Source organism: Amphiura filiformis, chromosome 3 (genome assembly GCF_039555335.1).
Source record: "Amphiura filiformis chromosome 3, Afil_fr2py, whole genome shotgun sequence".
In the NCBI taxonomy this organism is placed as follows: Eukaryota; Metazoa; Echinodermata; class Ophiuroidea; order Amphilepidida; family Amphiuridae; genus Amphiura; species Amphiura filiformis.
Window position 1 is genome coordinate 72,224,412 of NC_092630.1, and position 11,196 is coordinate 72,235,607.

General features: G+C 37.3%; 1 protein-coding gene across 1 annotated transcript; it reads right to left on the minus strand.

The window, feature by feature from the left end:
• Window positions 1-321: 321 nt before the first annotated feature.
• On the minus strand, window positions 322-8,517 carry LOC140149071 (carboxylesterase 5A-like). The gene is made up of 6 exons (XM_072171229.1): window positions 8,159-8,517; window positions 4,682-5,525; window positions 3,295-3,514; window positions 2,178-2,349; window positions 1,574-1,787; window positions 322-652 (listed from the first exon to the last, which is right to left on the minus strand). The coding sequence occupies exons 1-6, from the start codon at window positions 8,235-8,237 to the stop codon at window positions 442-444; spliced, it is 1,740 nt and encodes a 579-aa protein (XP_072027330.1). The 5' UTR covers window positions 8,238-8,517; the 3' UTR covers window positions 322-441.
• Between the last annotated feature and the right edge of the window lie 2,679 nt (window positions 8,518-11,196).

Genomic DNA, 11,196 nt, shown 5'->3' on the forward strand with positions numbered 1-11,196 from the left:
TGACAAAAAAAATAAAAGGGAAAATCAGGAGGGCAAAGGAAAAGAAAAGGGCAAGGAGCCCTTTTCTGCCAAAATTCAGTCCGAAAATACACAATTTTTCCGCGCTACGCGCCCATATTGCAAGGATTAAGGCTTTCCATCGTGATAATGGTCAAAAATAGTGTAAAATACCAATTTTTTCAGCGCTACGCGCGCACATCGTCTAAATAAAGCCTTTTGTCTCTATGTATCATATGATGCAACTGTAATTTTTTTCGTCTGTGCCCCAAAAATTTTATTTTGCCCCCCCTGACCAAAAAAGATGCCTACGCCCCTGCTATGTGTACTTACAGGTTGCTAATTAGGTTGAATAAACTAATTTGTACTATAAGATCACCTCAATCATTTTTCAGTTGATCAGTATAACAATTACATCACATTCAAAACTGTGTATTGCATGTTCTATAACTCCTCATGTCTCTTCCTATTTTGACTAGCAGCAGCAAAAAGTTTATTCCAGAAGCCAATTTTCTCTGGTTTGATATTCTTGCCAACAGATGGTTTGCTTTCCAATTTGAGATAGAGTTTCTCACGAGGGAAATAGCGAGGCCAGTAGGGTAGCTTTCCTATATCTGTCATGGTGTTATTGCGTCCATGCTTACCATTGGGGTCACTGAAAGGAGAAAAAGTTGAAACATGTCAGTTGCATAACCAGCATACTTTACATATTTAAAGCCATATTGTAACATTTCCAAAAGAAATAGAATTGTATTTCTTTTCCACAAAATGTTTGTCTTCACTGTCAGATATATCCATTTAATTTTGGCCCAAACCTATGAGGAAATTTAAAAAAATTTGCTATTTTTATACCAGCGCATATGATGCCGATTCGAGCCACTCCGTCTAACGAACCTGATGTCGCACCTTTTAATCCTGCACCGCCATGTATGTACACTGTACAGTGTTTTGAATATTGCGTAACGCCGTTTAACTAATAGTTTGAACATACTAATTATTTTGTTCAGATGGTTTATTCAGAATCTTGGATTTGTTAAAACCACAACACTAAAAGTCTTGATTTTTGCAGGGTATGTTAACTTACTAAAGTACATTACAATTGTGTAAAAAACAGAATTTTGAAAAATATTGAGAGCAAACGTTATAACGAATTTAAAAAAAAAATTGAGAGCAAATGTTACAATGTGGCTTTTTATATTCCTTTAATATTTGTAACAATTTTCATGCATCACTTATGTGACACGATCTGGTCCATGGAGGCCAAAGGAGGCATTTTTGAAAACTGAGTTAAGTACCTGATTCAAACATTAGGCTATCCTGAAAACACCTAAGGTCTCGCATACTTGGTTCTTAAGTTTTGCGATGTCTATTTTTTTATGTATGTTATTGTTTTTTTTCTCAGTATTTTTGCCTTTATCTCAATTTCAAATTTGATGCCTTTGGCCTTCATGGACCAGCTCATGTCACATATCGAGTGTAGTGATGGAGTACACAGTTAGTGCCCCAGTTTGGAAGTTATAATAATAGTGTACATGGATAAATGGACTATGATTTCATTCTCAATAATAAAACATACCCAAATTTGGCAAAGTTAGCCCAGTAGGACATCATAACATGGCTGAATCGTTTCTCTTCAGTAGTAAACTCAAAATTCCCACGAACATCTTCACCAAGAAATGCCAATCCCAGGAAGTACTCATCCTCTCCATGGTCAGCTCCTACCCATGAGGGCAGTGTTGAGAATGATGGTCTCTGACGAAACTCATACATGTAGGTTCTGGCCCTGGCAGCTGTGAACAAATCAAATCAAATCAAATATGCTTTAAACAATCATGACAATGGTGAGGATTTTGCGAAGTCAGTAGTCACTCCTATACCGATTTTATATTGATATGCTTCTGGGTTATTATTCTTGAATGACCCATATAGTTTTAAATCTAACATTTGAAATATTTTTCAAGAGGAAAATGATTTAAAACTGCTTCAAAATAAATTGTATGTATGTATGTATTATTATTATTATTATTGTTAGCTTGCCTCTTTGTACAACACTGGACAAAAACAAAACATTTCTCAAACTTTTCTGAAATATATCAACTGGCAACACATTTTTGGGTTCCTTAAAAACTACATAGGGGTTAATAGCTTGAAGTACGTATGACAAGTGAAGCAACACTTACCACTGAAGGCATCCACAGTAGCCACAGCAGGAGCCACAAAGAGACAGTCACCAGATGCTTCTAACAGCTTCTCCAATGGTGTGCTCTCATCACTAACATCTTTGTTAGGATAGTATAAACCTTCTACAGCATCTACAATGTCTGTGGTGTCACCAGGTGCAAAGGATTGAAGCTACAATAAGAAAAGGGGTTTGTGTATTATACATTAGCCTGCCAACATGGATTAAAGGGACATTCACATATTGTATGGTCTACATGTACTTTAAGTTTCCTTATTAATTTAACATATAATACCAAATTAAAGTTCCAGCAACAGCAAAGTTCATTAGTTTTGTGAAACTTAGTTCCAGCAACAACCAGTTTTTTATTTTATATTTCATTAGATTTTAGACACTACTGGAACTTGCAGATATGTTGGTCTGTGATATTGTTTAATGATTGAGTTCATTTTATATTGTTACAAGCTTTTTGCAAGATCAAATAACCATTTAATTCATATAGTTACACCCCTCCCTGTAATGTTTTAATTTTGATCCCAGTCAGGCCTCGAAATACGAAAAAAGTTCAAGGCCTTGCCTTTGAAATTTCAAGAGAGAGAGAATGTATGGTATATAGATTGTAGAAAATCGAAAACCCGAGTTGAAAACTTGATGAAAGTGTACTCAGGGAGCTGGACAATCATATTATGTGAACCAGATTTTCCAGTGGAACAACAAAACTAATATTTTCTGCTCTTTATTGCTTGATTCAATTTTTACGGGTCACACAGACCCGTACTGTAGGAACTTTGCAGGTCCGCGCCTTATTCAACGGGTATTTGATGCAAGGACGCGCCTTATTTCGAATGCTGATCCCAGCAAGGAATGGGTCTTAAAAGAACTAACGACAACATGGTCTATATGACCCACCAATATGGTTTTTCCTCAGTCTAAACATGTAAATGGGTATGTTGGGTCTCCCTATCCATAAAACAAAATTGTGCAAAAATTGATAAACTCAAAATTTCTGAACAGCCCTTCATGATTAGTCCAGGATTAGAATATTAAGGATTAAATCATAATTGTGTCTAATTAAGTGAATAAGTTCTTTTTACATTGATCAGTGATTGTATGCTTACTATGAGATTAGCGGCCACTCTAAATGTTTCTGGTTTGAAATCATCCATTAGCCCTGGAGGTCCACGAGACCGCATCAAATCATATCCCATTCCATCCTGGTTGAACCCTACCATGAAGTCATTGGTTAAGAACCGACCGGAACTCAAGAGGAAGAATGGATCACTTTTCAAAAAGGAATTGTCTACAACAGGTGTAAAAATCAATCCCACATGTCCTTTCCTGTAAAATAACAATCATGAACGAAAAATAACAATCAAAAGTTAATATGAATAATGAATATGGCTATTAGTTGCCATACGGATATTGTAAACAAGTCAACTGGACTTTTTGCTATCAGTTTCAAGATTTAAACTGAATTGTTCACAACACAGGTAAAAGTAATTGATTAGAACCCTCATGGGTGTATGGTTTAAAGGAGTATTTCATGATCATAGCATCCTCTTTTTATGACATTTATCAGTAGATATTCACAAAAAAAGCTTACTTTAAAATAAGGTTATAAAAGTGATAAAAAAATAAAAGATCAAATTTTTAACATTAGGTAATTCATGCTGTCCCAAAATGATTACTTTTAGTACATGTATGTGATCCTGTGTCACAACCTGGGGTACCTTTGTGTTACATAGTAAAAAAATTAAATGGTTCAAACATTTTACCTACACATCTCATTTGAAGTGATTCATCCTCCTGAGCATTTTGACACATTTTTTATGGAAATCGGTTAAAAAATGAGAGAGTGGGGGCAAAAACAATCACAAAGTAGGGAGGATGTAACCCCACCTCTTTTTTACACATTTACAATCATTTTGAGCAAGTATTGGTCTTTTAAATGAACTTCTGTATTTATTTACTTGGTTTAGATGTCTGGGAGTCCATTTAGACATTTTTTTACTAGATTCAAATTTTTAATGGGGGTTTAAATCAAATTTACGATATGAATCCCTCCCCCTAATCCTCCTCCCCCTAATCCTCAGCCACCCTTGGCACATTTCATGGCAAACGTCATAAGAAAATAATTAAAAAATATTTTAAAACAGGATAAAAACATGAGTAATCTAGAATAAATTAGCCTCAATTTAAGACCTAATTGAATCTTCTAAGTGAAGGAATACACAAGAGACAGTGTTTTGAAATCCAAGCTGCACATCAAAATGTAACAAAGCCACCTTTTTGGGTACCCCAGTATGTGACACAGGATCATGTGACAATTAAAATTTTAAGTTGAGATACACTATAGCTATCTTTCATTACAACATATACCGGTATATAGCTATATGATCCATCATTGCTATAAGCTATGAAATTCAAAATGTGAATCTTGTGTCATGCACCAGTAATATTCATTTTGGGACAGCCTGCATACTTTCAAAATGATCATTATCTTGCCTGTCAATATCTGCATGTAAGATTTCTTCAATAGTCTTGCCACGAAGACATTCAACAAGCTTCCTGGATTGATCTGTCGAACACAGCAATACCTCAGCTAAAGCATTGGCCCACATACGAGGTTTATCCACCATAGATATATGAGAGATTGCTGTTCCAGACTGTGCTATGCCTCTTTGGAAATGACCTGAGCTCAGTGGTGACAAATAATGTAGTGCTACACTCACTGCTCCAGCAGATTCACCAACTATGGTGATTTGTTTACCATTACCACCAAATTTCTTGATATTATCATACACCCATCCTAGAGCCATGATTTGATCATGAAGACCCCAATTACCTCTAGCTTGATTATCGCCAGTACTCAGAAACCCTAAAGCACCAAGTCTGTAGTTTAAAGTTACAACTATGACATTCTGGAAGGCTGCTAAGGCTGTTCCATCTAACAAACTCCCTCCTCCTATGTTGAATCCACCACTGTGAATCCATACCATGACTGTCAAAGGAGCTCTGTTTGGGTCCAAATTTGGTGTGTAGATATCTAAAGTTAAACAATCTTCGCTTGTGTCTGTTACAGGTAATGGGGTCTTGAATGCATGCGACGTATACTCAACATTTTGCGGGCAGAGCGGGCCATATTTGGTGGCATCATAATCGCCGACTACAGCCCTTCTTGGCTCTGGAAGGGCAAATCTGTTTTTGCCTGTTGGTGGAGCAGCATAGTAGATGCCTCGGAATGCATACACAGGTACCTTGCTACCTTCAACTCGTAGAACTAGACCATTGTAAGTTGTTTTTCCCAGCTGCACCTTTGGTTCAAAAGGTTCCCTCACACCTGGTTGGGCTGAACAAATGAGAAAATATAAATATTTCATACTTTTCAATTGATAAAAGCAAATGAAAAATTTCAATTACAATGTATGTTATTTAGCACAGTGCATGACCAAATATTTTGATGGGGTCAGTGTTGCCATGGGGTAGAGTCCCGGGGGGTCACTCCCATTGTGGCCTGTACACCATCCGCGATAATGAAAACGCGTAAAAAGGGTAGTTCAGTGGCGTAACCAGTGGGGGGGGGCTGCTGCCCCCGACACAAAAAAAACTGGGAAGAAGAGCAAAAAATTGGGAAGGGGAAAAGGGGGAAGGAGAGAAAAAGAGGGAAGAAAAAGGGGGAGAAGAGAAAAAAGGGGAAAAAGAGGGAAGAAGAGAAAGGGGAAAGAAGAAAAGAAAAAAGAGGGAAAAAAAAAGGGAGAAGAAAAAAGGGAAGGGAGAGAAAAGGGAAGGGAGAAGAGAAAAGGAAAGAAAGAGGGAAGAAGATCTATACTACTTTCATTGTGAAATTTTGTACTCTGAACACTGGATTTTAGCTTCTAATATGCCAAAACCATGAGCTTCAGGGGCTCCGCCCCCTTGACCCCCGCCGGGGCTTTGCCCCTGGTGGGCCCTAAGGTGGGCCCCTGGACCACACCCGTTTATCACTTCGCGGCAAGCCGCGCGCGATGCGCACATAAATAATACAACTTTTGGTCAAAATTGGGAAATTTTTCAATCTTGCCCCCGGAAGGTCAGGTCTGGTGACGCCCCTGGGGTAGTTTTTTCGTGGGTAGGCACGATACGCGCGTACTGTGTTTAGGGTGTCAAAAACATCAAAAATTGGAAAAAAGGGTTGCAAAATTGCAATTGCTAATACGCGGAAATGAAATTTAGGGTATGAAATTTGATACAAGGAAAAAACCCGGGAATAAAATCCAGTATCTACCAGTACTTTTTTTAAAACGATACAGTCGCTCACCACAAGTGTACATTTTATCGCAGTACAGCACAGACTATAATCATTAAGTGTCCAAAGAGTTATGATTACAGTTTCTTGATGGTAGAAAACTGTTGAGCACAAAGCTTCATTATGTTGGTATGGCTTGTGGTGGAAACTCTGACCGCTTGAAACCAGCAGTGTTGACCAGTACTACTAAAGTACGGTACCAAGTATCATTTCACAACTTATCAAAATTTCAACTTGCCTGGATAATTTAAATATTTTTCCCATGTGCAAACAAATGGGGCCAGAGGGGTGTCTTTAGGGTGTCCAAAATGGTCAAAGATACCTTATTCTACAAAATCAGGGTGTCCACTTCCTATTCACTCCATTATAAAAATCAGAATTTAAAAAAAAATCATTATATACCCCCGGTACTTTGAAAACTTGCTTGATTTATTGTTGTTTTGAGTTATATACATTTTAAAAAAGTGTTGTTTCCCCGGTGGGGTCACTCCCTGGCAGGGGGGACGCATACATTGTAGGACCATTAGGCCAAGGAAAGTCAATTTTGAGTTTCCCGTCACCCGCCCTCACTTCATTTTCTGACCCTCACTTGAATTCATTATTGTGATTTTCCAAAAAATACCAATGAAAAGTGGTTATATTTGCAAAAAAAATTATGAACATCCCTTTATTTTTTGTGGAAAAATCAAAATCAAAACATACATTTTGCTGTCAACCTTGCAGACTCTTTGTAATATACTTTTGAACCTCATTTGGGCCAAACATCCATCTTCAAGTGAGTGTGCGGCAAATAACAACACATTTTACATGTGTGTTGGTTATAATGAAAGGCAGACAAATAATGAATAATGAATAATGAAAAAGTTACCTCACTTGTTTTCAGAAATTATGTGATGGGAAACTCAAAATTGACTGTTAGGGGCCTTACTACAAGTACAAATTAGGCCTACCCTCTTTCGCAGTCGATTTCTAGGACAAATCATGAAATGTTACCCCCTTTTTTACTCCAAAACAAGGACAAAATGATACCGGTACTCTGAAACACCCCTATTTTTTAGATTCCGAGGACACATTTGCAATATTGACCCTATTTCAACATTTCAAGGACGAGGCTACGCACGAAATAGAACCGAGAACAGTAATGATCACGAGATGAGTATAAAGTAGGAAACCAATTTTATTCCTGTGATTTATTTATCTTGCCAGCTATCCATGTGATCTTGAGAAAATAATAAGAACCCCTTTTTTCTTTTTTTCGCGGACATTTGTGCCATAAAACACCCCAATTTCAAGGACAATTTTGTCAACGGACAAGCCCTAAAAATTACCCCTTTTTCCACGATTTTGGTAACGATTGTGTGGTCAGTATCCGGGGGTCAGTATTGCAAGTTGAGTTTCATCCCTCTTTTACAACATAACTCAAGAACCACAGGACCTACATGACCTACAAAAGTATCTGTGTCTGTGATAATCCTATTCTTCTACACACTATACTATGAAATGATCAATGCAATTTTTGCCAAAGCTTACTACCTTTCGCAAGATGCTGTGAACTACTGAAATCGCAAATTTAAAATGTTACCAAAAATGTAAAATAAGCATGGGGGGCAATTGCCAATGCAATGGGGGGGGGGGGTAGAAAAAGTTTTTAATAAACTTTTTACAAAGGCACATCTCTGAGCAAAACAGTTTGTTACCTTTTACTAAAATTGCACAGATTGATAAAGTAATCAGACATAAAATAGTCGGTGTTCTCTGGGTGGTATTAACTTCCATTTTTCAATTTTCCTCCTGTGGTGACTGGTCACACACATGCACACCAAATCTGAGCTGAGTATACGCCCACACTGTGCACACTCTGTACCTCGGCCTCCGGCTCCTCGTCTCGCAGGTCCACAGAATCAGAAGAGGGTTGGCTGTGGAACTGACGCTCAAAGCCTCTTTAGATATGTTTCAAATCAAATCAGCTTCTTAGTATGATTTTCTGCAACAAAATAACGAAATAAACAGTAAGCTTAAATATTATCTGCTGTGATCGTGAACTTGCAGCAGCCGATGGAGCTCTTGCACATGCGCTATTGATGTTTCCCAGTGATTCTAGATCATAACAAATAAGTTTCACTCATACTTACCGTAGGGGGGGTAACTTCGGTCAGCGAGGTAACTTTGGTCGGTCAAATATATATTTTTTAAATGGTCATATATTCGTACAGCAATGTTGTTTTTAGTCATATTTGTTGTCAATTTGTTAAGAAATATATTTGGAAGAAATAATAGTCCCTCATGTCCAATTTCCATAAAATTTTTGACCAAAAATTAGCATTTTTTTACATTTTTTTCAGAAAAATAAAAATCGATATTTGTGAGCAAGGATGTGTGCTTGATTAATTTTGCAAGGGGTCAAATGTCACAAAAAACAACAACTAGCCCATATACAGCGAAGATCAATTTTTTTATTTTTTTATTCATGGAATGTAATACTCTGACCATAGTTTCCCCCAAATGCGGGGTAACTTTGGTCAGGCTGTTTTTAACTCCTAGGGCACCCTTACAAAATTAATAAAAAATCTCAACTTCAAGGTGTAGAAGGGAACCCTAATGTCATAAAAAAAGAGATAATCAGAAATATAATTGGTTTTGTTTGGCAGCAGTGGTTTAAAAACTCTGAAAAGTGCCCAATTACCCCCATTTTATAGTTATGGTAGGGCCTACTCTCCATTCCAGAAAAATACAGAACTATTTTTTTGGGATTAAAAAATATTAGCAAGTTCTACCAAATGAAACACACCTCAATCCTAATCATTCATTTAGTCCTAACTATAAAAGAAAAAGTTCAATATTTTACTAATTTCTTGAAAAAGGAGCCAAAAACATGCATTTTCAGCATGTTTTCTGACAATCCGAGTCACAAAAATCACAGACTTGGAACAAAGTCTAAGCAGTCAAAAGCATGAGTAGCCCCCCCACCCCCTATATGCTAAAATTTTGCTCTTATTTTCACTTTTTTTGTGTTACTTTAATTAAATGGTTGGTTATAAGAATGAAACATATCTTTTCCAAAAATTAGAATGCATATAAAACTGAAATTAGTCTACGGTACAAGTCTTTGGGTTTGATTGTCACAGTATACGAAAAACACCCTAAAAACACATGTTTTTGGCTCTTATTCCAAAAATTGACCAAAGTATTAAAATTTGATTTTTATTGCTAGTTAGGACTTACTAAAGGATTTAGGATTTAGCTATGTTTCATTTGGCAAAACAGGATTTACATTTTTTAATCCCAAAAAATTAGTTCTGTATTTTTCTGGAATGGTGAGTAGTGGGATGTATGCGGCAGTGCAGAGGTGCAGTTCAGGTTTTTTGGTATATCTTTCGTTCCAATGAGAAAAATGGTGTTTTTTTCTGGACAAAGTAGACCTAGGCCTACAGATAGATTCTTCTTAATTTTCATGCGAAATAATCGAAAGTAGGCCTAGTGGTCATATTTCTCTTTCGTCCCACAGATGGGGGGGGGGGAGGGGTTTGGGGGCACTTGCACAACATTCTCCGCTAGTCTCGGTTTGGTTCCATCTGTGGATAATGTAACAACTTAAATAATTACATAACTGCCCTATGAAAAAATGCCAAAGTCCTTTAACCCCCCCTAGTTTTCTCAGTGCCAAAAACCCATTCCTCTTCTTCCACAACGCCACTTACACACAGCCGGCTCCCATGTAGGCCTATTGGGTGAATTTTAATGTTAGGCCTATATAGTCTACATTCAGGGGCGGAGTTAGAGGGGGCGCACCCAGCACGCATCCCCTCTAATTTTTGCAGAGCGGCTCCCTTAACTATAACTGAAATTTTATGGGCACAAAATAAAAGTACCCTCCTGTAAAAACTCTTACCAGCAAATAAGGGCACAGACCTATCGAATCTTGTTGAGTTTTCAAAGGAGGGAGGAGCTCTTTTTGTGTACGGGAAAATTTCCCATATCCTAAGCTGTAAACATGGTAAAAGCAATGTAGCCCATGTGCGCCTTGGCGAATCTTTGCGGTATTTCTTTTTATAAAAAAAATGATCAAAATAATTTTGAAGTGTAAATAAGTTGTAGTCCATTTTTTGTGATTCTCTCAAATGCTTGCTTTTTTTCAAAATTTTGATGACTTGGTTGGATTCGTACAACAATACTTTTAGGGGGATGTCATTTTCTTCAGAAGGGAGGTCACAAATATGTTGGTGACATTTTTTATTAGGCCTCCCCCCCTATCGCGGGCTAAATTTTTATGACCCCTCCTATCTTGGGTCGAAAATTTTTCGATTCTGCCTACACAAACTGAAGACAAATTATTCATTGCCGGAACAAAGGTGCAGAGCACATGAAGACTTGAGAGCGAAGAAAATGTGTGGTGTGCGTTCAAATTTTGATCATAAGTGTAAAGGCGCATTATATAACGAAAGATTGTGCGCATATTTTAATTGTTAAGTTAGCGGATTGCGTGCGGAGATTTTGAGTCACCAGCCCTTTAATTATTCTATAACCCCCCTATTTTGGGTAGTAACAAATTATAGCCCCTATTTTGGGTTTAAAAATTCTATGCCCCCCCCCCTCCGTATATTTGGGACCCCCTTCTGAAGAAAATGATATAAACCCCTTTTTTATGTTCCTTCCGGGATTTTATTCTATCGCAAAGGCTTTTTTAAAAACATTTCTTGTTTAATATAAGTTTTCCTAATTTATAAAAACGCTGACA

Coding starts and splice junctions, on each gene's coding strand:
- LOC140149071 (XM_072171229.1), bottom strand. CDS start 8,237: ATGGAAGTTAATACCACCCAGAGAACACCGACTATTTTATGTCTGATT. Junction 1,788..2,177: donor TACTGTGGATGCCTTCAGTG/GTAAGTGTTGCT, acceptor ATTTGTTCACAG/CTGCCAGGGCCAGAACCTAC. Junction 653..1,573: donor GCTAACTTTGCCAAATTTGG/GTATGTTTTATT, acceptor TTCTCCTTTCAG/TGACCCCAATGGTAAGCATG.